General features: G+C 40.6%; 3 protein-coding genes across 4 annotated transcripts; all 3 read right to left on the bottom strand.

The window, feature by feature from the left end:
* Positions 1-11,134: 11,134 nt before the first annotated feature.
* Positions 11,135-15,972, bottom strand: LOC131354497 (E3 ubiquitin-protein ligase TRIM35-like). The gene is made up of 6 exons (XM_058392225.1): positions 15,385-15,972; positions 13,712-13,807; positions 13,395-13,622; positions 13,244-13,266; positions 13,039-13,157; positions 11,135-12,509 (listed from the first exon to the last, which is right to left on the bottom strand). The coding sequence occupies exons 1-6, from the start codon at positions 15,388-15,390 to the stop codon at positions 12,268-12,270; spliced, it is 714 nt and encodes a 237-aa protein (XP_058248208.1). The 5' UTR covers positions 15,391-15,972; the 3' UTR covers positions 11,135-12,267.
* Positions 15,973-17,267: 1,295 nt separating this feature from the next.
* On the bottom strand, positions 17,268-22,873 carry LOC131354498 (eukaryotic translation initiation factor 4 gamma 1-like). Of its 2 annotated transcripts, none has more exons than XM_058392228.1 (6): positions 22,714-22,873; positions 19,932-21,081; positions 19,693-19,790; positions 18,989-19,292; positions 18,635-18,775; positions 17,268-18,259 (listed from the first exon to the last, which is right to left on the bottom strand). In XM_058392228.1, exons 3-6 carry the CDS (start codon positions 19,720-19,722, stop codon positions 18,204-18,206), a joined length of 531 nt encoding a protein of 176 aa, XP_058248211.1. In that variant the 5' UTR covers positions 19,723-19,790; positions 19,932-21,081; positions 22,714-22,873; the 3' UTR covers positions 17,268-18,203. The 2 variants fall into 2 exon arrangements, with proteins under 2 accessions (XP_058248211.1, XP_058248209.1); XM_058392226.1 differs by having other exon boundaries at positions 18,989-19,790; positions 19,932-20,144; positions 20,908-21,081.
* On the bottom strand, positions 19,875-25,021 carry LOC131354989 (eukaryotic translation initiation factor 4 gamma 1-like). The gene is made up of 4 exons (XM_058393139.1): positions 24,684-25,021; positions 24,400-24,543; positions 23,805-24,142; positions 19,875-20,097 (listed from the first exon to the last, which is right to left on the bottom strand). Exons 1-4 carry the CDS (start codon positions 24,732-24,734, stop codon positions 19,875-19,877), a joined length of 756 nt encoding a protein of 251 aa, XP_058249122.1. The 5' UTR covers positions 24,735-25,021.
* Between the last annotated feature and the right edge of the window lie 396 nt (positions 25,022-25,417).

Raw genomic sequence — 25,417 nt, 5'->3', positions numbered from 1 at the left:
CCCTGTGAAAAAAGCAGTGTGTCATTTAATCCTGCACAAGGGTCTGATTACCATGGCATGAGGGCACGGTGTCCACGGAGCTCCGGGTTTGAGCCCCACAGGGTGCGGGCAGCCTGGACGTTACAGCACCTTTAACCACTAACTACAAATGAATTAACAGCAATTTTGTTATAAATTAATGCAGTGATGAATCTGAGTTTTCTGATCTGAGTATAATGATTTATTTCATACAATCTGTTAAATTCTCTCTTACACTAGATCCAAAATATTCTAATTCCCAGTGGGATGAACTGGATCTCAGACAGAAGAGCCATTCTTTCCACATTTTACTGTACATTAACACCTGATTAATTTTTAGTTCATTGTGTAAATGAATTAAAAATCTATCAGCGTGTTTCTGACATAACTATCTGTATAAACGTACAAATTACACCAGGAATGCCCAGGGAGGTCACTGGGGTCATCATGTGTTAGTATTATCTTGATCTCTTATTTAAAATGATTTTGCATTCATACAGTATGAATTTTGCATTTTATATTTATTGTCACGGGCTCGCCTACCTCAACCGCACCCCCGCGCTCACAGTCACCGGACTTTTAATCAGCACCACCTGCACACTATTTTCACTAGTCTATTTAAAGCACTCACTCGCCAAGGGCAGTGGCGAGTATTAAGACTGTTTAGTTCAAGTGCTGAAAGTGTGTATGTTCTGTTCCGTCTGCCTGCTTACCTGCCTTACCAATTGCCTTAGTTACGTTCTACCTGCCTATTTACTTTCTGAAAGGAAAGGGAAAAAAGGGAAAGTTTGGATTCTCTCTCTGCCTCCGAGTCTGGTTGTGACATTTATACAGTAGAAATAGAGAGAGAGAGAGAGAGAGAGAGAGAGAGAGAGAGATTATTCATTATATTGCAAATAATTAGTGGGAGGGGGAGAATCAACGAAAGTCTAGAAGCAAATTATCAGGTGTTGGGCTACTGCTTGTAAGGTTGTGAGTTTAAATCCCAGGACACCATGCTGCTAGTGCTGGGCCCCTGAGTAAGGCTCTTGCCCCTCATTTGTATAATGGAGATAAACACAAGTTGCTCTGGATAAATATAATATATGATTTTAAAAGCTTCTCTGTTAAGTTCTTGTTAAATGAAAATATACTGTAGTTAATATTGTCCCATTATGTATAAACCAGTGGTGGGTAAGTATCTTTTTCCAGGATCTGTCCTTTTCTAAATTTTTTTGGAGACTTTTTACTTTCACTCCACTACATTTTGAAGTAACATATTATAATTTCTACTCCTCTACATTATCCCACATCTCTCCTTACTTTTATTTAAAAAAAGAAAAGAAAAATAAATTGTCTAATTACAGCACAGCAAACCGAGATACAGCGTGCATTATTGTTGAACGAATCGTTTTTGATTTCATTAAATGCAGTGAGTGTAAACGGTTCAGTAGAGCATTAAAACTGCAGTGTCACAGAGTGTAATACTGTAGACTATGATGGCAGAAAACCCTGACCCCATCCCTCCACCTGCACACCCATGGCCTGTGGCCTGACCTGCAGGATTTGTTTTAAGTTGTAGAACAGAAGAAAGTCTTTAATATTCAGATTCTTGCTCTGCCTCCTCAGTAACATACGATTTCTTCTTACAAGAATTCAACATCATATTTGTGAAGATATAGAGGTGAGCATGTCCTGTGGTCATCATAATGGCCATTTCCTATGAAATAAAATGAAATCTAATGTTAGCTCTCAACAGTGAAGGATTTTATTGTGTATGTGAATAAATCTGTCATGATCTTAATTATGTCATTCATAGCCAGTTAAGATTTAGTTAGCTAAGTAAGCTAACATAATCAGTATCTCTTGAGCAGCATTCTATATTAACGTTACTAATGTTATACAGCAACCCAATAACCAAATAGCTCAACTTTTATTGTTGATATTTGACCAGTCACCGAGTAAAATGTATTTTTCTTAGTTTTTTAATGTAAAGCAGAATAAGATTACTGCACAAATACTGTAATTGCTCATCACTCACCAAAGCATTACTTACTAAATACTGAAATATTGACTGTGCTGAATTTGAACTTTTTCTCTTCTGGATCTGCAGAGCAGTGAGTTTCTGTTAAAGTGAATCTGCTTAGATCCTCGCTTGTCATTTGTTTAAAACGGATTCCACAGGACAGAGGAGTGTCCAGCACACATTAATTATTCAGTATGAGTTACCAAGTCAGACTGTTCTGTTATAGTACTTAATATGTTCTACAGACCTTGTCTTCATATAAGGGTCTTTTTCTCGTCTTCTTTACACACACACACACAAACAAATGTGTCATTTCAACATCTACATGGTAAAGGTTTTTATCAGGTTTTATTTTGTTACTATCTTAAGTATAACATAAATTTTAACAGGAAAACCTAATTGATCTCAAGTCCTGCTGTTTTCCAGCCCCATGTTCCCTTTGAGCTCCTTGACTTAGAATAATGTTAACTGACATCTGGATTATTTCTCAGACCTTGTATTAAAAGGCATATGTGAGTAGAGACAGATTCATCTCACATAAAATGAATAGTTAATTACAAAAAATGACAACATTAGAGCTAAGAGTAAATTTTTATACAAGTAGTTTTGTACGTTAACTCAAGCAGGAATTCAGATTCTCCCTATTTCCGATTTGGAAACATCTGGAGCTGTTCCAGGGTGGGGGGTGGGGTTCATCTGTAACATCCACTACTAGTGTTTCTTTTTGTTGTTAGGTTCAGTACTTCATTGCACGTCTGTTTAATGTTTATTTTGTTTGTTTTGTTTTGTTTGTCCTAGTCTAAGTTCAGTGTTTGGCATCCCCAGGGGCATTTCTAAAGTTTTAATGTATGGGGATTTAGCCCCAGACACTTCACTTAATGTTTTTAGCTTTCTAAAATGCCTGTTTTCATATTGGTGTCTTTCTGGATTAATCATAATGAAACCTTGAATGATGAATGAAAATCAGGATTAGCTGATACCGAAGAACAATAGTGAATCCTTTGGATTTCTCCCTGTGCTGGTTTCAGTCAGAAGGATGTTACACTGTAAAGGAACATTAATAAAAACATTTCTATAATAAAGATAAAACAATACAGTTGCCTAATGTGGAATAAAAATTCTACTCTACTCACTACAAAGATCTGACCCCAGCTCCACACTGACCCGACAGCTCAGTCTGAGCGAGACTCACAATTAATTAGGACTCCTAACTAAATAAGCCAATCAAGCAGACTAGATGAATGCAGATAAGAGATTTTATTTGTAATCAGCGCTGATACAAGAATTGAGATGCTCACGTATGAACGTCCCAACAACCTCTCCCAGGGGAACTCCAACCACAGCCTTTATATACATTCTCCTTATCTCTCCAAATGTAACACGTCACTGGTTCTTTGCTGAGACAATCCCACCTATTTTTCTTTTTTGGAACTTTAGGTTCTTTTATACACCATTATCTTTGAATTTACAATTTCTCGAATACCATTATAATTAAACTTTCCTGAATTATTATATTAAAAAATTGGGCGTTTCCAGCCCCACCAGTGGGATTGTCTTCAGCCTCACTCTCTCCAACACCTCATTCTTTCTCAGGAGACAGCATGGGTAAGTTCTCAGTTCTTCTGGGGCCAACACCCCTCTTTACTTTTTTTCCACATTACGCTCTACATTCCACAGCTTTATGATTTATCTGCTGTCTTCTACATATGTAATCTAGATATTTCACCTGGTACCACCATCACCATCCAGCACGCGCTGCGTTTACTTCATAATGAGATCCTTGCCGCTCAAGGTACCAGTGGAGCGAAGATGGGCCAAGATGATCTAGGGTGCATCTCTGCCATTGATTGGTCCAAATTTGGAAAGCCTGGTACCGCTGAGAAAGCTTGCCAGACTGACATCATTGATGCAGCTGCTTGTTCTCTAAAGCCCTTGCAGACTTTGCGCAAGCCCCACGACCGAGTCGCGTTAAACCCTATATTGTTCTGAAGCTCAAACGATCTGTCAGCACTCACTCATGCTGTCCCCTGGTTATTTCATATCAAGCACACTGCATACATATATCCTTAATTACAAAATTATCTCCCACACTACATACTATCTGTAGAATTCTTGTTCTTCCACAGGCCTAATAATAATGTGGAAAGCTGCTGTCTTGTCTGACTGCCATCTACATCTTGACCTGTCTAAAGAGAACAACAAGAAAATAAAAAGGCACAAATAATATTGAATATGGATTGTGTGTTAATATTTTGAAATATTAATACAGACCACATTTAAAGAATCTGTATTTAACTTAATAAAGCAATGTTCAGCATTTTACTATTTTACAGTACTGTGCTGCTGTGAGGACACAGTGTTTTGACAATTAGAAAACAGAAACAAAAAAACACATAAAACAGTTCAGTATTTCTGTAAGATTGTATTAGAGCACTTCTTACCACCTCAATGTGCACAAAGAATTTGCTCTACTCGACAATGTCTGATCTGAAAACATAGAGTTATTTAATAAACACTGATGAGGTTGTGAGAGGAGGTTGTCCCCTCCCTGAACCGCCACCTTATCCTAGGTGACGGGTCAGACTAAGAGCAGTTCAAATCCCCCTCATGAAGAAAAAGAAAGCAAGGACCTGGAGCCAGGCCTGGGGCTGGGGCACGCAGGCGAGCACCTGGTGGCCAAGTCTTCACCTATGGGACTCAGCTGGGCATAGCCCGAAAGAGCGACGTAGGCCCGTCTTCCTGTAGGCCCACCACCCGCAGGAAGGAGCATAAGGGGCTGGTGCGATGTGTTTTGGGTAGCAGTCATGGGCAGGGGCCTAGATGACCCAAACCTTGGTTAAAGAATCTGGCTCTTGGGACATGGAATGTCACTTCACTGGGGGGGGGGGGAGCCTGAGCTAGTGGGGGAGACTGAGCGGTACCGGCTAGAGATAGTCAGGCTCACCTCCACGCACAGCCTGGGCTCTGGAACCCAACTCCTTGAGAGAGGTTGGACCCTCTACTACTCTGGAGTGGCAGTGGGCTGGGGTGGGCCTGCTTATAGCCCCCCAGCTCAGCTGCCATGTGTTGGAGTTTTCCCCAGTAAACAAGAGGGTGGTTTCCCTGCGCCTTCGGGTGGGGGATAGGGGCCTCACTGTTGTTTCGGCTTATGGGCCGAACAGCAGTGTGGAGTACCCAACCTTCTTGGAGACTGTGGGAGATAATTTTGTAAATGAGGATATATGTATGAGGTGTGTGTTTGATGTAGTGTGAAATAATCAGGGGACAGCAGGAGTGAGTTCTCAGGTAAGATTTATTCGTTAGGTCGTTTGAGCTTGAGAACAATATAGGGTTTAACGCGGCATGTTGCTCTGTCACAGGCCTTGCATACAGGCTGCAAGGGCTTTGGAGAACAAACAGTTGTATCGATGATGTCAGTCTGACAGGCTTTCTCTGCGGTACCAGGCTTTCCAAACTTGGATCAATCAATGGCAGAGACGCACCCTAGATTATCATGGTCAATCTTCACTCCACTGGTATCTTGAGCGGCAGTGAAGAAGCGGCATCATGAAGTAAACGCAGCGCGTGCTGGATGGCAATGGTGGTACCAGGTGAAATATCTAGAGTACATATGTAGAAGACAGCGGATAAATCAGAAAAGCCGTGAAGTGTAGAGTGTAATGTAGAAAAATAAAAAGAAAGGGTGTTGGCCCCTGAAGGACTGAGAACTTACCCATGCTGTCTCCTGAGGAAGAATGAGGTGTTGGAGAGAGTGAGGCCGAAGACAATCCCACTGGTGGGGGCGGAAACGCCCAATTTTTAATATAATGATTTAGGAAAGTTTAATTATAATGGTATTCGAAAAGTTGTAAATTCAAAGATAATGGTGTAAAAAAAGAACCTAAAAGGTCCAAAAAAAGAAAAATGGGTGGGATTGTCTCGGCAAAGAACCAGTGACGTGTTACATTGGAGAGATAAGGGAAATGTATATAAAGGCTGTAGTTGGAGTTCCCCGAAGAGAGGTTGTTGGGACGTTCATGCGTGAGCATCTCAATTCTTGTGTCAGCGCTGATTACAAAATAAAATCTCTTATCTGCATTCATCTAGTCTGCTTGATTGGCTTATTTAGTTTGGAGGCCTTACTAACTGTGAGTCTCACTCAGACTGAGCTGTCGGGTCGGTGTGGAGCTGGAGTCAGATTTTAGTAGTGAGTACAGTAGAATTTTATTCCACAAGACCCTACGAGGGGTGTTGGAAGGTGCCCCGACTGGGGACTCCATAGTTATACTGGGGGACTTCAACGCCCATGTGGGTAACGACAGTGTTACCCAGAGGGGCGTGATTGGGAGAAACGGCCCCTCTGATCTGAACTCGAGTGGTGTTCTGTTATTGGACTTCTGTGCTAGTCACAGTCGCTTGCAGAGGAGGATGCCGGACAGACTTGGCAGACCCAAACGTATTGTGGGGGTCTGTTGGGAACGTCTGGCTGAACCCTCTGTTAGGGAGGTCTTCAACTCCCACCTCCGGGAGAGTTTCGACAAGACTCCGAGGGAGGTTGGGGACATTGAGTCTGAGTGGACCATGTTTTCCTCCTCCATTGTTGATGCAGCTACCAGGAGCTGTGGCCGTAAGGTCTCTGGTGCCTGTCATGGTGGCAATCCCCGAACCCAGTGGTGGACACTGGAAGTAAGGGATGCTGTCAAGCTGAAGAAAGAGTCCTATCGAGCCTGGTTGGCTCAGGCAACTCCATAGGCAGCTGATGAGTACTGGCAGGCCAAGCGAGCTGCAGCCAGGGTGGTTGTGGAAGCAAAAACTCGGGTCTGGGAGGAGTTCGGGGAGGCCATGGAGAAGGACTATCAGTCAGGCTCAGGGAAATTCTGGCAGACCGTCCGGCGCTTCAGAAGGAGTAAGCAGCTCTCTGCCAGCACTGTGTATGGTGCTGGTGGAGAGTTGCTGACCTTGACTGGGGATATTGTAGGAAGGTGGAAGGAATACTTCGAGGATCTCCTCAATCCTACTGACACACCTTCCGTAGAGGAAGCAGAGGCTGAGGACTCAGAGGTAGATTCATCCATTACCCAAGCTGAAGTCACTGAGGTAGTCCAGCAGCTCCTTGGTGGCAAGGCACCGGGAGTGGATGAGATTCACCCTGAGTACCTTAAGTCTCTGGATGTTGTGGGGCTGTCTTGGCTGACACATCTCTGAAACATAGTGTGGCAGTCAGGGACAGTGCCTCTGGACTGGGCGACCGGGGTGGTGGTCCCTCTTTTTAAGAAGGGGGATCGGAGGGTGTGTTCCAATTATAGGGGGATCACACTCCTCAGCCTCCCAGGGAAAGTCTATTCCAGGGTACTGGAGAGGAGAGTCTGACCTTTAGTCGAACCTCGGATTCAGGAGGGTTTCGTCCTAGTCATGGGACACTGGACCAGCTCTATACCCTTCACAGGGTGCTTGAGGGTTCATGGGAGTTGTGGAATAAAAATTCTACTGTACTCACTACTAAAATCTGACTCCAGCTCCACACTGACCCGACAGCTCAGTCTAAGTGAGACTCATAGTTAGTAAGGCCTCAAAACTAAATAAGCCAATCAAGCAGACTAGATGAATGCAGATAAGAGATTTTATTTTGTAATCAGCGCTGACACAAGAATTGAGATGCTCACGCATGAACGTCCCAACAACCTCTCTCCGGGGAACTCCAACTACAACCTTTATATACGTTTCCCTTATCTTCCCAATGCAACACGTCACTGGTTCTTTGCCTAGACAATCCCACCCATCTTTCTTTTTTTAGACCTTTTAGATTCTTTTTTACACCATTATCTTTGAATTTACGACTTTTCAAATACCATTATAATTAAAACTTCCCTAAATCATTATATTAAAAATTGGGCGTTTCCGCCCCCACCAGTGGGATTGTCTTCGGCCTCACTCTCGCCAACACCTCATTCTTCTTCAGGAGACAGCATGGGTAAGTTCTCAGTCCTTCAGGGGCCAACACCCTTTCTTTTATTACACTCTACACTTCACGGCTTTTCTGATTTATCCGCTGTCTTCTACGTATGTACTCTAGATATTTCGCCTGGTACCACCATTGCCATCCAGCACGCGCTGCGTTTACTTCATGATGAGATCACTGCCACTCCAGGTACCAGTGGAGCGAAGATTGACCATAATAATCTAGGGTGCATCTCTGCCATTGATTGGTCCAAGTTTGGAAAGCCTGGTACCGCAGAGAAGGCCTGCCAGACTGACATCATTGATACAACTATTTGTTCTTCAAAGCCCTTGCAGCCTGTGTGCAAGGCCCATGACAGGCCAACATGCCGTGTTAAACCTTATATTGTTCTTAAGCTCAAACGACCTAACGAATAAACCTTACCTGAGAACTCACTCCTGCTGTCCCCCGCTTATTTCACACTACATCAAACACACACCTCATACATATATCCTTATTTACAAAATTATCTCCCACAGAGTTCATATCCAACCAGTCCACATGTGTTTTGTGGACTTGGAGAAGGCATTCGACTGTCCCTCATGGCATCCTGTGGTAGGTGGTCTGGGAGTATGGGGTCCATGGCCCTCTGTTAAGGGCTGTTCGGTCTCTGTATGACCGGAGCAGGAGCTTGGTTTGCATTGCCGGCTGTAATTCAGATCTGTTCCCAGTGCATGTTTCATCTCTGCTTTTTGCAGATGATGATGTCCTGTTGGCTCCTTCGAGCCAGGACTTACAGCGTGCACTGGGACAGTTCACAGCCGAGTGCGAAGCGGCTGGGATGAGGATCAGCACCTCCAAATCCGTGGCCATGGTTCTCGACCGGAAAAAGGTGGTTTGTCCCCTCCGGTTTGGAGGGGTGTTCCTTCCTCGAGTGGAGGAATTTAAGTATCTCAGGGTTTTGTTTACAAGTGAGGGAAGGATGGCGCGTGTGATTGACAGACGGATTGGTGCAGCGGCAGCAGCAATGCAGTCCATGTACTGGTCTGTTGTGGTGAAGAAGGAGCTGAGCCAAAAGGCAAAGCTCTCGATTTACCAGTCAATCTATGTTCCTACTCTTACTTATGGTCATGAGCTTTGGGTCATGACCGAAAGGACAAGATCCTGGATACAGGCGGCCGAAATGAGTTTTCTTCGCAAGGTGGCGGGGCGTTCCCTTAGAGATAGGGTAAGGAGCTCTGTCACTCGGGAGGAGCTCAGAGTAGATCCGCTGCTCCTCCACATCGAAAGGGGCCAGTTGAGGTGGCTTGGGCATCTGTTTCGGATGCCTCCTGGACGTCTCCCAGGGGAGGTGTTCCGGGCATGCCCAACCGGGAAGAGACCCCGGGGAAGACCCAGGACATGCTAGAGGGACTATGTCTCTCGGCTGACCTGGGAACACCTTGGAATTCCCCCGGAAGAGCTGGAGGAAGTGGCTAGGGAGAAGGAAGTCTGTGCATCCCTGCTTAGACTGCTGCCCCCGCGATTGAATGAATGAATGGTAAGGTTGTTTGAAATCTACGGAAACTTTTAATAATGGTAATGATGTGGTGCATATGTAACAGAGTTAAAATAATCATTAGTTAAATCCTTACATAAATTTGGAAAACTGGCCATTGGTTGTTAATGCTTACTGCATTAGGGGGCAGGGCTATGTAATCAGCAGCAGACTTGTGAAGCCTTGCTGCTGGTAAGTTGCTTTGATGGGCACTCTGTCCTATTTACTGTTTTTGCATTGTTTTGAACACAAAACTGGACTCTTATGTTTCACAAATTGTTACCATTTTGTCTGTTAGCTCCTAGTCCTCTTATTTTTGAGTCAAGATAAAATTGTGTTGTAAAAAAAAAAAAGTGTGCTGCTTGTAAATGTCAGAACCCAGAGCCCCTCTCTGGGTGGACACTTCAGGGTGGCCTTGGAGCCTTTTTCAATTACCAATATTATCAAAAGTCTTACAGTTCAGATCAAAAAATGCAGGAGAAACAAAGAAATAAAGAACTCCTTCAGGCTTGGATGAGAACAAGCAACTGGTTTTATTTAGAAAAATATCACCGAAAAATGGCACTCAATTACACAGATTCACAGGTCAAGTGCGCCCCCTTTCACTAATCCCCCAGTATATATACCTTCTAGCCCAGATACCTAAACTTGCTGGGGTCAATTTTTTCTATGGATTGTTTTGACATTCACTAATTTTTCCCCTCAAAAACAGCCCCACCTTTCTGTGGCCTTCATACAGCCTATGCGTCACAAGTTTTCATTTTAACACGTATTAGTTGTTGATCTGTCTGGACTTCAGAACTTATTTAAACCAAAAACACATTTATTTCATTACACATTCATTTTACCACTTATATTTTAACCTACATAACCCACATGTTCCATATGTTTGTTGTTCCTGTGTGGTTCATGGTGATTGCCTGGCAATTACTTTGGGATTATGGGAATATGGATTTTTACCATAATGCTACCCTTATTTTACTTTAGTTTTCACTAGTTGCCTATGGGATAATGATAATATGGTGAAGGTAAAAGGGGTAAAATGTCTGCGGTCTTAGTTTAGTTTGATTTACGTTGAGTTTATTTATTTAGGTTAGGATTAGTCAGTTTATTTTAATTTAATTTAATTTTTAAATCTTCTCCATTGCCTCAAGCCCTTTAACCCTTTTAAATCTGTATTTTTCCATTACACTTATTCTGTGTTTTCTCCCTATGTTTATATTAATAATAATAATAATAATAATAATAATAATAATAATAATAATAATAATAATAATATTTTGCTTGCTGCTCCTGGCGCTTCAATAACATCTTCTCCAAACACACTTCTGTCTCGGCACCTGTTGTTTTGGTGATTTCGCAAAACTTGTCGGTGACTGAAAATCAGGGCTAAAATCGTGTAGTGTGAACTTGGCATATGGGAGATACTCTCATGAATATTAATGAGTCTCCTCCTGCCATCCTATGGTTTGGAAATTTGTGAGAATTCCATCTGATGTTTGTAAAACCACAAAGTGCAGGTGGAGTGAAACTGAGAGCTTGAATTCTCCTCCACTGTACAGTTTCACACATAACACACACAGCTAGCTAAACATTTCACCCAAGATTAACAGCATAGTGCTAACAAGTACAAATACAGTAAAGACATGAGCTTTCAAAGTCTCAGTTTATTTCAAATGATTTAATAAATACATCAATAAAATTAAATCATCTATTTCAGATTTCAAATTCTACATTTAAAACAGACTTATTATTTTAATTTCCTCCTGTGGTTTATTTGTGTTGAAGCCCTGAACTGAAAGCTGTGGAGGAAAAGGTTCTATGTAGTAATTTAAACTTAATATCACATTATCCTGATTTAATAACTCTTCATTTCAACAGAGTAGATCATTATTTTAACTTAAAATCAACTTTTATATCATTTAATAACCTGAAATTTCAGAATATATTAAGATTCTACATATAATTTTTAGTAATCAGTATAAGATATTCTATCAATATTTCCAGTTTTCACATTATTTTGATTTCATTGACAAGGTGAGCTGAAATAACATCACAGCACTTCAATAAACTTTTCACAATGAACTGTTCAGTGCTTCTGTAAAAACAAACTCTCACAAAGAATATGAATCTTTTAATCTGCAATATTTCATGAATGATCTGGAATAAAACAATATCAGCTCTAACTGATCTGATTCACTCTTACAGAGCACTGAAGTGGCAGGATCTTTAGAGGAGATTCTTTACCAGAAACATACAGAAATGGCAGTAATTTGTCAGTAAATGTGTGTGTGAAAGTGTGTATGTGTGTGTTAGTAAGAGGGTCAGAGAATGACAGCTTTCCTCTGTCCCAGTCCAGTTTCACTCTGATCCTCTGGAGTTTCTGCTCTACTGAGAGGAGAGTGTCTTTATGTGGTGTAGAACCTGCTCTATATTTACCATCATAATACCCCACTGTCACGGATCAGCAGGACCAGTGACGTCACCTCGCCCTAGTCACCTGAGTGCTGCCGATGCACCTGCAGATAATTAACATTAAGACTATTTAAGTGCAGTGCTCGCCAGAGACAGCGGCGAGTATCAGTTAGTGTCTTTGAGTGGTGTGTGTCTGATGTGCTCTGTTGTAGGCCTCCCGAGTTTCTTTAAGAGCGCATCTTCCGGAGTAGTTCTAGCTTTTTCAGTTCAGTTATATTTATGCCTGTGGGATAATAAACCCTATCTGTTGTGTTCCTAACCTGCTTCTCCTGGCTCTTCTCTCGACACCCACACACCAGATTCCACTTCTAGAGATTATCTTCCCCTTCCAGATTCTGTCATCACACCCACTAACCAGAATGTACAGTCTCCAACTTCAACATCCCAGCAGTGTGTCCCTGAGTTAAAGCCCTCAGAACCCAGGATACACCGATATTCATCAAATTTCTCTGGATTATCAGGAAGTTTCTGTTCCTCATCACTGCGTCTCACACTGGTCAGATCATCAGATACAATGAGATAACGAGAAACAGTGTTGGGGTCCAGAGTTACAGGTGCTGAAAACACACACACACAAACACACACACACGATGGAGCTAAGCTAACTTCAACATTACATTCACATGGAAGTAGCTAACATTTACAGAAACCAAGAAATGATAACTGTAATTACAAAATTAACAACTTGCCTTATGCAGTTTTCAGAGTGTGTTTAAATTAGAGATGTAACCAATCATTATAACAATTCTATTTCTATGATAACTCTAAAACTTTTATAAACCACTGAAACTCTTCATGTTTTCCCTCAGACCCTCTGCTCACTCTTCAAACACTGAACAGTCTGACGGCAATAGAGGCATTTCAAAATAAAAGTTCCCTCACGTTATAACAAGTGATTCTAGTGATATTAATATTATAATAACACATTAATAAAATAATAGTAATATTATAGTAGTAATAATAATAATAATAATAATAATAATAATAATGTCAGTAGAATCACTTTGATTTAACAAATGAAGGGGGAAAAATTATTAATTATTAATAAACATGAACACACTCAAAGAAAGAAAGACAGACTCTTACTATATTGGACAGTGTCCTGCATCTTCTCCCAGACTCTGAACTTCAGGTTGGCCAGATGTTTTGCCACATGGATCAGTGCTCCTGAAAGCTCCTCTGGATGCTGCAGTGTGCACTGGGCTCTGCACAAACATTCAGGAGTCAGTGTTGCTGTGGCTTTGGATTCAGAAACACAGAGAACCAGAGAGACAGGAACCACATCACTCACCTTTTCACTGTGGCCTTGTAGTTCTGGAAAACAACAAAGCAAATATCAGTGGATATGATTTACATTTTTACACCACTGAAATGTGACGTTTCTGATGATGGAAAGAAGTTTGACTTTCTCACAGTATAAATACTGACTAAATGATCCTCACTTGTAAGAACAGGATGTCTTCAGCTCTCATCTCCTCTTCTATGGCTCTGATTGTGTCTGAAAGAGATATGTCTCTGCTCAGCTTCTCAATCTTCTCCTTCATCATCTGACTCTTCTGCTCCTCTTCCTCTCTCAGTGCAGTGATCCTGACTGCCTCTTCATCTCGTAGAAACTGGTGAAGCTTCTCAAACTGCTCCTTAATCTGATGCTCTGTGTGTTGGGCCTGAATCTGCAGTGAAGAGGAAATCAAATGAAATAGAACTGATTTTACAATGATGGAGAATAGAATTCTATCAAAACCATGTTATTGATTGTAACCTTTATATGTTCTGCAGTCTGACTCCAGTTCAGTTTACAGTCTTTAAAGATCTTCAGTTTCTCCTGTAGGGGCTTCAGTGCAGTTTTGATCTCCTCCTGAAACAAATCAACACACTGCATGGAGACTCTGTGTTTCAGCTCTTATTGTACACATCATTAACTCAGCCACTTTTTTAAGTTTAAGTTTGTTTATTAAGAGGATTTAACTGTAAATATGTTCAATATGAGTTTATAAATAATCTGATAATATTAGCTACAGTATATTCTCCTTTAACAAGCACTGAATGAAGATTTTAAAATACACCAAATGCAAAAGAACATTTTATACATTATATATCTGCTCCTGTTTATGCAGGTGACACGTCAGATGGTCAAATTTGTATATGATGGAATGGCTGACTTATAGATTTGATAATTACATGAATAAACTGTTCAAAAACCAAATGTAATACTGAACCTATAGATATTGTGAGGTAATATTACATGTGAGGTAACCTGTTACATGACATGCGTGAACTGCAACTGAACAAAATAATGATAATAAATTAAACAAAACATACTTTATCTGTCTCAATTTTTCTTTATGCTTGCATGTGGATTTAATCTACCATTTCTTAGCAAATGGCTTTCTCTTGCCACTTGACTTCAGCCACCTCCCCACAGCTTCAGTATGGGGAGTTTGCTTCCAGTCATCTAATCCAAATTTTGACATTGAGGATTGAATGCAGTCAGTCACACCATCAGCATGAGCATGTGACAGCTCTGTGACAGAGACTAGATGATTTAGACATTTTCACTTTATTTGGCTCTGTATCCTGTAAATCTGTGGAAATATTTGAAATGAGTTCAGCGCAGCGGACATCATTATAATATGTTGGGGAAATGTCCAGGCCATTTTTTTTCTGCAGCATAATTAGTGGCTTCATCTGAGTCTCAATTCCTCCTTTGCAATATAATTTGCTGTATTCATTTTTACAGAAAGAAATCTCTCTGTGCTGTCACTTTTTAGTTGGAGTTTGAAACCCTTTTGCTATCACAGATTTCTCAGGGTCTTGGCTTGAAGCCATTATACTATCACGACAAGATGCATGTCATTTGCTGAGTGCACTGTGAGATTTTCACATTTGAAACTGCGCGACTCTGACACAAAGTCCGTTTTACCGGCTGAGCTCGGTTTTTTACTGCAGTATTTACATGTCATAACATTTTTCTCCTCATCATACAAAAGCCAATCAAAATCTGACAGTCACCGAGTCTGGAACTTTCGATTTTCCAATAAACCTTTTGATTCGGAATGCTCAAGCTTTCGCCGGTGCATTCACTGTCTAATATCTGCACAGAACTGGACTCTTTACTCTTCTTTGCACTTGAAAAAAAATCAAGCGTTTTCTGATCAGACTGGACTTTTCGCTTTTTGCATCCACAGTAAAGAAAGAACACGATATAATGCATCAATTCTCTTTACACAGCATGCGTGGCCTCTCTCTCTCACGTTGAGTGCGCGTATGACAGAAAGCAAAACAGAGCGCTTCATGTGGACTGAGCAGGCACCTCAATTATATCTGCGCTAAATGTATTTTTTGCATATAACAATCACAGGTGAGTAAAATCTTAACATTTACTATCCATTGGCTAATTAAGGCTATTTTTTAGTCACATAGAAGGAAATTTACTCGCATTGTAGAGGGTTGCAGATATAGTGGTTGATGTGTTTTCTTGAGTGACGACACACCACACACACCAGCTGTTGATGGTCCAGACAGAAGAGTTTGAGTTTCTCACTGTGCAGACTGCAGACTGTTTCAGACCCTGATGAAGAGCTCTGATTTCTCTCCTGTAAGAAAGTCTCACACAGGTTCTTTAAGGCCAGATTAATGGGTGGGTGTTGTAGAGATGACTTCCTCCTACATACAGGACATTCTCTGGATCCTTTGGCCTCCCAGAACTTCTGCAAACACACTTTACACACACTGTGACTGCAATGCAGTAAAACAGGATCCTTGAAGATTTCACAGCACACAGGACAGGAGAAATCCTCCTCTGAAAATTTAGAAGCCACTGCTGCTGTTGTTCTCTCCAGTCTGAACACTCAGAGTTTCACTTTGATAAAAATTAAACACTACCGTTGTAGGTCCAGTTAGTAATCACTTCCTTACAAAGTTATAAAATTGAGACAGATTTCTCCATAAACTGAGAATAAACCTAATCTCACCAGAGCAGAACACTGCAGACTGTTTATGAAGGACTGCAGTCGTCTCAGACTCCACACTTCCTTAATAGGAGGAGTTTTACAGAGACATGTTATAACCTGTTACAGTCATCAGTTACATCAGAAACAGCACACAACACCTACTTAAAGGAGCAGTAGTCCATTTTTTATTCCTTATAGCCTGAAACTTATCTACAATGTGATTAAAAAAAAAAAACAATAACAGATTAACAAATGGCTTTAGCACAAATGTATTAAATCACTGAGAAAACTGTTTTGGAAAACTGACTTTTGTTTGTGTTTTAATGTGCCTCCTGTCACTTATTTTATAGGCACTGTACTCTAGGTTCTGTGGGCGGAGCTTCATGAGCATGGGTGAAACCATTCAATTGTCAAAGCCACCGTTAGATACGTAATCACACCTAATGCACCTGTCAGAAATCACTGGGACAGTTCCCTGCCAGACCACTGGAGGGGGTGCTGGCAGGTGAAGTGGTGGAGTCTGCTTTTTCTGTTTGTATTCCCTTGTACTTTTTACCTTGATGTTTTGCCCTATATATATATATATATATGAGCCCTTGTGTGCCTGTCTTTGCCAGTCATTGTTGTGTTTCCCCACGCGTGCCGGTCCGTATGAAGGACTGTTTATGTTTGATTTACATTTTGTTCAGTACTGTTTTTCTCCTGTGAATAAAGCAGTGCTTCATTTAATCCTGCACAAGGGTCTGATTACCATGGCGTGAGGGCGCGGTGTCCACGGAGCTCCGGGTTTGAGCCCCACGCAGTGCGGGTGGCCTGGACGTTACATCACCTTTAACCACTAACTACAGATGAATTAACAGCAATTTTGTTATAAATTAATGCAGTGATGAATCTGAGAATAATGATTTATTTTATACAATCTGTTAAATTCTCTCTTACACTAGATCCAAAATATTCTAATTCCCAGTGGGATGAACTGGATCTCAGACAGAAGAGCCATTCTTTCCACATTTTACTGTACATTAACAACTGATTAATTTTTTGTTCATTGTGTAAGTGAATTAAAAATCTATCAGTGTGTTACATATGTCATGTCTGACATAACTATCTGTAAAAAAGTACAAATTACACCAGGAATGCCCAGGGAGGTCACTGGGGTCATCATGTGTTGTATTACCTTGATCTCTTATTTAAAATGATTTTGCATTCATACAGTAGAAACACAGACAGACAGACAGACAGAGAGAGAGAGAGAGAGAGAGAGAGCGCGCATTGGTCACATTATCTTTGTAGGTGCACCAGGGGCATTATAATTTAAGAATCGTATGCACTCATGAATTGCGGAAAGTTCTGGATCATACACACCACTTTATTAACATTATTAAGAGCTTCAGTAGCATTCAAACATCACCAGTGTTTATTACATAACTCTGTGTCTGGAACATTGTCTTCCAGTTTGGCTTCATGGCAAGGAGCAGTGTAGAGTAAGAGCTTCCAGACAAACGTGTTATACTCCCTGAATTGAATTCATTATACTCGTTGAAAATAATTAGTGGGAGGGGGAGAATCAACAAAAGGCTAGAAGCAAATTATCAGGTGTTGGACTACTGCTTGTAAGGTTGTGAGTTTAAATCCCAGGACACCATGCTGCTAGTGCTGGGCCCCTGAGTAAGGCTCTTGCCCCTCATTTGTATAATGGAGATAAACAAGTTGCTCTGGATAAATATAATATATGATTTTAAAAGCTTCTCTGAGTTTTTGTTAAATGAAAATATACTGTAGTTAATATTGTCACATTATGTATAAACCAGTGGTGGGTAAGTATCTTTTTCCAGGATCTGTCCTTTACTCAAATTTTTGAGTCTGAGAAACTTTACTTTCACTCCACTACATTTTGAAGTAACATTATAATTTCTACTCCTCTACATTATCCCACATCTCTCCTTACTTTTATTTAAAAAAAGAAAAATAAATAAAATAAAGAAAAATAAATTGTCTAATTACAGCACAGCAAACCGAGATACAGCGTGCATTATTGTTGAATGAATCGTTTTTGATTTCATTAAATGCAGTGAGTGTAAACGGTTCAGTAGAGCATTAAAACTGCAGTGTCACAGAGTGAAATACTGTAGACTATGATGGCAGAAAACCCTGACCCCATCCCTCCACCTGCACACCCATGGCCTGTGGCCTGACCTGCAGGATTTGTTTTAAGTTGTAGAAAGGAAGAAAGTCTTTAATATTCAGATTCTTGCTCTGCCTCCTCAGCAACATACGATTTCTTCTTACAAGAATTCAACATCATATTTGTGAAGATAGAGGTGAGCATGTCCTGTGGTCATCATAATGGCCATTTTCTATGAAATAGAATCAAATCTAATGTTAGCTCTCAACAGTGAAGGATTTTATTGTGTATGTGAATAAATCTGTCATGATCTTAATTATGTCATTCATAGCCAGTTACGCTTTAGTTAGGCAAGTAAGCTAACAAACAGTATCTCTTGAGCAGCATTCTGCAGTAGGATAGAGCAACTAAATAAAAAGACTTCAACTTTTGAACGAATTTAAAAGATAATTCAAACCATTTCATAAAGTTTAAATGAATTAAAATACGATTTTATAAAATGAATATTCCATATAAATTACTGATGAATTAATAGTAGCTTTAATACTAAGACATTGGTACTAACTTTACACTCAGTAATTAATGATGCACTTCAATCTGTTAATACCTTTCCTGTCCAGCCCTCGGTCTCGGTCCTGGGGATCTCTGTGCTTAGAGTCCAGTGAGGATGAGGAGGACGTGGATGAAGGGCCTGACTGCTGAAGAGCTGAGAATGGGTTCAGATTGCACATGGCCGGCCATCCTGCATCTTTAACAGTGAAAAAAATCAGCGTGAGATTCTCTGGTCTGAGAAACATGTATTTATATGAAGAATATAAAGAGAGAAATAATAAAAACAGTGTTGATTAGAACGCTGCTGTTAGGAAAGAGCTAAATGCGCAGCCAGTATAAAGCACTCGGGTTAGCAAGCACAGAAATGATCAAAACATGAAATAAAATAATCAGGAACTAACAGTCGAACCTTGTTTAGTGCTGGTTTTGGCTCCAGGTCCACTGCTGCTCCCTTTACCACAACTGCCCCATGATCCCTTTCCTCCAGGGGCAAGAAGCAGATTGGGCAGTTTCTGGGTGCTGATGGGTACCGTGTTCCAGCCCTCGTCCTGAGGCTGATTCATTTCTCTTCGTCTTCCTCGACTCAGGTCTTTCATGGACTGAAGCAGCTGCTGCACTTTAATCTGCTCTCTATATTCCTCCAGTTCTGCCTTTTTATGGATCTGCTTGATGGTTTTAGGGCCCTGGTCACCTCGCCAGAGAACCCAGTTATTCTGTACACACAGAAAAGACCAGGAGGATCGGAAGCAGGAGAATGTGAACAAACTCCAATCCTTCGGGCTCTCTCGGATATCTGATCCACCATTTTCTGGCTTGGATCGGGTCCGATAACGATCCTGCATGTGGATTCGGTGCCACCTCTATTTACACCACAAGCAGTGTAAGATGAATTATTACACCCTTTCTAATGACAGAACATACAAAACAGCCCTAATGTTTTATAAAAACAAAAAAGCAAAAGCTCTGAAAAACACCAGCTTAAAAATATGGCTACTTTCCTCTTTAAAAGAACAACAAAAGTGCTTAAAAAAGTAGGAGAATTAAAGGTAAAGTGATGAAGTGTGAGAGTCTGTTTTAAAAAGTCTGAGGTCAAATAAAGAAAATGAAATTTACTCTTCTCAGGTCCAACATGTCCTGCAGCATGAAGCGGATCCTTGATGTTTCTCTTTTATTATTGTTTCCATTTGGTGGAAGTACTGGTCCATACAGGGCTATAGAACACACACACACACACAATTAACACTGCAGCAGTGCTGAGGTTCTAAAAGTTTCTGCTCTTATTTCAGCTTCAACACTTAACATGACTGAAGAGAATTAGGCAGGGTTTGTGTGTGTGTGAGAGCACTAGTTACCTTTGCCTGCTTGAGGTCCAGGTTCTTGCCGATGGTGGACAGGAGTCTGCAGAGACACTCGAGACTCTCCTCATCGTGGTTCTTCAGCAGCTTGACGATGCAGGTGTGCATGATCTGCTCCTTCAACACGTTCAGCTTAAACAGCTCTCCGATGAACCTGATGTTGCTGAGGGAACGGTGGAGGGCTTCATTTAACTGCTGCTCAACTTCCTTCTGAAGGAAAACATCAGCGCTCAGTCATGGTACGCTGGTTACCACATTATCAGTGGAAGATTTACATATATGGCTTATTTTCTCCATGGTCTGAAACATGCTTTATATAGAAAACATCTGAAGATTGAGAAAAAAATAGGCGATTTAAAATCCTAATGAGAATCTCAAAGACAAAGCAAGAACATAATCCCTCCACCAAACAGATCCCACCACTGGGATCGAAGCCTATTTTAACCAGTAGATAATTGTGCAGTTTCCCAGATGATCATTGTAACCTGCACTGTATGCAATTAACTCAAAGTAGTACAATACAACCCAATGGACCAGCGTCTCAGAATATGCTCACTGCTGAGAAAGATGCCACAACAGCGACCACACCAGACTCTGAAGATTTGGGTTCACTAACAGTTTATATTTTACAAAAAAAAAAAACTGGTAAGATTTAAGAATTAATACAAGACAATGGGGGAAGAGAAAAAAAAAAAAAAACAACAACAATGTTAACCAAAAATGTTCTTATTATCCCTCTGTTTTAGATTTCAAAACCTTTTTTCTTCCTCCAGCAAGGTAAGTTTTCTTTAACACACACAATAGTCAGTATACAAAAAAAATAAAAGAAAATGAATACATCTGAATTTGACTACTTATTTTCTTTTATAACTATTTGTACCCTTCAGTTCTTTTCAGTCCTTCAAAAACAGTTGAAGTATCTGTAGGAAAAATGTGAATGTTTCTTTGTGTGAACAAGGGGGGAAAAAATTACCTCCATCCGAGTAGAAAAGTAAACGCCATTCCATTTCCTACCATTCGCAGAGTTCACAAACTGGTCTTTTATTTCACAGAAAAATCCAAGAACAGACTCAATGGTTCGCCAGTCCAAACCTCCTCAGAGTCAATCGAAGGCCAGGACAATCCACACCAAAAACAAAAACCTGACCTTGAACAGACAAGGTCACAAAACAATCATTAATACTCCCATTACATCATTACATAATAAAATGTTAACTAAAAAATAATCTAACCACTGTTCAGTATACGTTTCACAGATATCCTGAATATTGTCAATACGTTATGTGGCAGGTCATTGCGCTCATCAAGTTTCAGCCAATCAGAAGATGCCCTGGAGCGCTTTAGCATTGTATGCCTCATCATTGGTGGACCATGACGTCATCGACGTGCTATTGTTTGGTGCTAGGAACCACTGGTGGACACGAGAGACGTTTTGTAGGGAGGCTTGTATGTCCAGGCGACGGGTTGCCTTTTGTTTCATGCTAGAGGAGCCTGCTGTCTGTCCCTTTACTATATATCCAGGAAGCGCACAACGGAGTGCAAGAGTTGAGTTCCACATACCTGGGTGCTCCACGTTCCACATTGGGTTTTATACCAGCGTCCGAGTGTGTGGAAGTGCGCCACATGGACAGTATCATTGTTTAGCCGACATGCTGCTTTAATACATGCCTTGCTGCTTAATCGACACGCGAATTGAATCTGATCCTCAAAGTTAACGTGATGCTAAATTAAATGGGGATTGGTACATCGGCTTTAAAAAGGTGAATTCCTTGTTTGTGCAAAACCCTCATAACCAGTGACTGAACTGTAATACTCTTTTAAGGAGCTTCTAATTCTGACATTAGTGTTGCTGTTTCACATTTTACTTTTTTTTGTTATTTTTATTAAGATTAATTATTTCCCTTTTTTGTTATATTTTCCTGTATTTGAGGTTGTTTCCTTTTTTTGGGATTTTGTCTCTTAGTAGACAAATCCCATATTGTAGTTAATTTCTTTATTTCTATATGTATGCTGTATATTTCTGTATAGTGGGTTTTGGTTAGTTATTAACTGAACGTTAGTTTTGTCTCTTGTTAGTTTGTTTTGGGGTGGACAACCAAGTCATTAACCAAGTTATCCATCTGTTGCACCGGTGTTGGTTTTCTTTGTTTTAATTTGTATCTCTTGTGTTGGCAGGGATCGTGGCTCTTCTTTGGTTCCGTGCTTCCTACACGGGTGCCGTGCTCCTTGGGAGGTGGTTGTGAGTGCACTGGGTGTATGTGTGTATTAATAATGGAGACTGAAGTGTTCTATCTTACTTGAGAATAGAGCCTGTCTGTGTCCATCTGTCATTAAGAGTGTGAAATCAGTGAATGAACTTGGTTTTATTGTTTTACATTATATTTTCTCTCCCTAAATAAACTATAATTCTTGTATGGAACCTTACGGTCTCTGACCCTGTGTGCCAAACGAATCTGTGTGAGCCTTGTTGGGCTCAGCTAATTTTCTCTGTTTTGTTACCCACCACGGGCGCCACAGTTACATGCATTCTTCAAATAAACAATATTTTTTCCCCCAGACATGCAGTGTCAGTGACTGTCTTTTTTCCCCACATAACACACTCATATAGAACTGAGCACTATGTATTAATAAATGATTACACAGTTAGCTGCCATTTACCGAATACAGCATCACACATCTATAACATACATAATTCACTCATATGTAAGTTATCTTGTTTTTTGCTCCAGCTTAACAGAAATAGCATAACTATAACCAATAAAATGGCAAACTGACTTACCAAGGAAATCCTTAAACTTAGAAAACTCCAGAAATCCTTTTCTTTCTCATGGATCTATCGACAAAACTCACTCAGAAAGATGTTCTTTTCTTCCGCGGAGCACCAACGAGCACTGTTCTAGTTCAGACGTTCGTGTGCGCGCGAGAAAAAGCTAATTCCAGTTCCCATGCTAACCTCGTGTACAAACCGGAAGTATTTTTTTTTTCTTATATCGCATGCTGCACACCCATTGGCCGTTCTTCCATTGGAGACGACTCGCTATTGGCCACATCATTAACCAACTATGAATACGCATTCATGTAAACGTAACATTTTATTTCAAATTATACTTATTTACTTTCAATATCTTTCACGTTAATATGTTCTAATATAATATATAATTGTATATATATTTTTTTATTTATTTTTATAATTGTATATATATTTCTTGGTTACATCATGGTTTATTTGTAATTTACAAAATATAAATATTGGCTGCTGCAGTGCATCCTGAACCCTGCAGAGTATATGAACACAATTCTAAACTACACAGATGGTTTCATTATCAAGAAAAGCCACAAGATGGAGCTCTTTTACATTCCAGAAGCCAAATGGAGACTCATAATCTCGCCAGGAAGTGTTCTGTCTCCCCCGTGTGGCCTGATCAAGCTATTACAGCAGGAAAACAGTCCAACTTGAAACAATGTGAAACTCTTACCAAACGGAAATGTCATTTTAAGCCAAAAGACACTTCTGTATATGCATTAGTGTTCTTCACGTTATTTTCTAACTCATGACAGAATCCTAACAAGTGAAAAACAATTGAAATGTTTAATTAAAACTGAAACGCTGTGACTTCATCAATTGGCTTGGCTTGTACTTTTAATCACTGCACCAAATAAAAGACTGATCAACTCTCAGATCCACAAGAGTTTAATGCTGCAATTAATAAAACTATCTGGTGTTTAGAAGTTCCTTTTGTGAGACTTACAGGTCCTCAACCTGCTCCAAAGCGATAAAAACAAAGTCCAGTAATATATTGGCCTGACACTTCATAGTAAGTACATCACTGCCCTCCTACAGAGCGTCCCATCACTAACGGTCATGTTTACCTTGTCCGCATGCTGGCACTGACGAACCGCAAGCTCAGCATGAATTCCCGATCGTACATCTTCCTCTCTTTTGGATCACTGGGAGATGCAGTGGGACGAGGCCCTGAGGGCTGGACCTCAACAGAAGCCGGCTCAGGAGTGTTGTCTGGCTCCACCTCTTTAAGGGGTGTGGTTTGTAGAGAGACAGCAGCCTCCACAGTGTCAACCCCTGTAGGTGTCAGGTAGTCAGACAGGAAATCACCATAAACAATGTTGGCTTTCTTTGCCTCCTCTTTCTCTTCTTCTGTCAGAGGGATGAAGAAACTGACCAGTTCCCTGGGCTTTTTCTGGGATTGAGTCTGAGGAAAAATACACACAGGATCAATGTAATGTTTCTAAACTACAATAAAGTAATAGTCCAAGCTGCAGCACTAAAACTACTGGACTAAATTAGGCTTTAGTATTTCCCAGTGTTAGGTCATTCAGTATTCAGACAGGTATTAAGTTAAACAGGTGACACAGCAGAACACATGAGACTTGTTCCTAAAGTAATGTGTATATATTCTTGATAAAAGTCACTACAAAGGATAAAACTAGGATAGGAACTCTGTTCTACCTTCTGCACCTCAGTCGTGTTCTGTTTCTTTCTCCTCTGTGTGTTGACTTTCTCCATCTTCTGCTGCTGTACTTCCTCCTCTGGAGGGATGGAGAAGAGGAGCAGGCCTGGTCTCTTGAGGAGATTTTGTTCTGATTGACGAGGCTGAGAGACAACACACAGAGATTCATCATGTTTCTAAACTGAAATAAAATAATATTACACACAACACCACTTAAACAGCTGGAGTGAAATATGTTCATGTTATTTCTACAGAGTGTCCCGTCACTGACGGTCAGCTTTACCTTGTCCAGAACGACGCCAGGGATGTCTAGAAGGCCCACGGGTTTGCACATGCTGGCACTGACGGACTGGAAGGCAGCAAGACAAGGCTCTGAGGGCTGGACCCCGGGCTGGACCTCAACAGGAGCCGGCTCAGGAGTGTTGTTTGGCTCCTCCTCTTTTGGGGGTGTGGTTAGTAGAGAGACATGAGCCTCCACAATGGCACCCCCTGTAGGTGTCAGGTGGTCAGACAGGAAATCACCGTAAATGATGTTGGCTTTCTTTGCCTCCTCTTTCTCTTCTTAATTTTGTGAAGTTCACTAAAACCTTCCACATAATACATGTTCATGAAAAAAAGACAATCAACACAAACGCAGGTGAAAACAATAACACACATGGAGCATAAAAATAAAAAAATACTATTAAAATCTAAATAATAAAACGTCCTCAGCTACACTCACTGCATTTAATGAAACCATAAAGATTCGTTCAACAATAATGCACGCTGTATCTCGGTTTGCTGTGCTGTAATTGGACAATTTGTTTTTCTTTTCTTTTTTTAAAATAAAAGTAAGGAGATATGTGGGATAATGTAGTGGAGTAGAAAGTACAATATGTTACTTCACAAATGAAGTTACTTTACAAATTAGGGACAAGGGCCTTGCTCAAGGGCCCAGCACTAGCAGCATGGTGTCCTGGGATTAAAAATCACAACCTTGCAAGCAGTAGTCCAACACCTAAAACCACTCTGGATTTG

Source organism: Hemibagrus wyckioides, linkage group LG06, assembly GCF_019097595.1.
Source record: "Hemibagrus wyckioides isolate EC202008001 linkage group LG06, SWU_Hwy_1.0, whole genome shotgun sequence".
NCBI classification, from domain to species: Eukaryota; Metazoa; Chordata; class Actinopteri; order Siluriformes; family Bagridae; genus Hemibagrus; species Hemibagrus wyckioides.
This window is presented reverse-complemented; position numbering and strand designations above follow the sequence as displayed.

Bases quoted from the DNA above. Each gene is read 5' to 3' on its own strand.
- LOC131354497 (XM_058392225.1), bottom strand. The intron at 13,267-13,394 runs GTGAGGATCATT...GTTGTTTTCCAG, and splicing joins AAGACATCCTGTTCTTACAA to AACTACAAGGCCACAGTGAA. The intron at 13,158-13,243 runs GTGAGTGATGTG...ATGTTTGTGCAG, and splicing joins TACAAGGCCACAGTGAAAAG to AGCCCAGTGCACACTGCAGC.
- LOC131354498 (XM_058392226.1), bottom strand. From the start codon at position 19,421: ATGCAGGATCGTTATCGGACCCGATCCAAGCCAGAAAATGGTGGATCA. The intron at 18,776-18,988 runs GTTCGACTGTTA...TCACTGTTAAAG, and splicing joins CAAAACCAGCACTAAACAAG to ATGCAGGATGGCCGGCCATG. The intron at 18,260-18,634 runs GTATTAACAGAT...TCTATTTCATAG, and splicing joins CCGAGGGCTGGACAGGAAAG to AAAATGGCCATTATGATGAC.
- LOC131354989 (XM_058393139.1), bottom strand. From the start codon at position 24,734: ATGTGCAAACCCGTGGGCCTTCTAGACATCCCTGGCGTCGTTCTGGAC. The intron at 24,143-24,399 runs GTAGAACAGAGT...ATTTTTCCTCAG, and splicing joins ACACGACTGAGGTGCAGAAG to ACTCAATCCCAGAAAAAGCC. The intron at 20,098-23,804 runs GTAAACATGACC...CCGTTCCCTCAG, and splicing joins AGTGCCAGCATGCGGACAAG to CAACATCAGGTTCATCGGAG.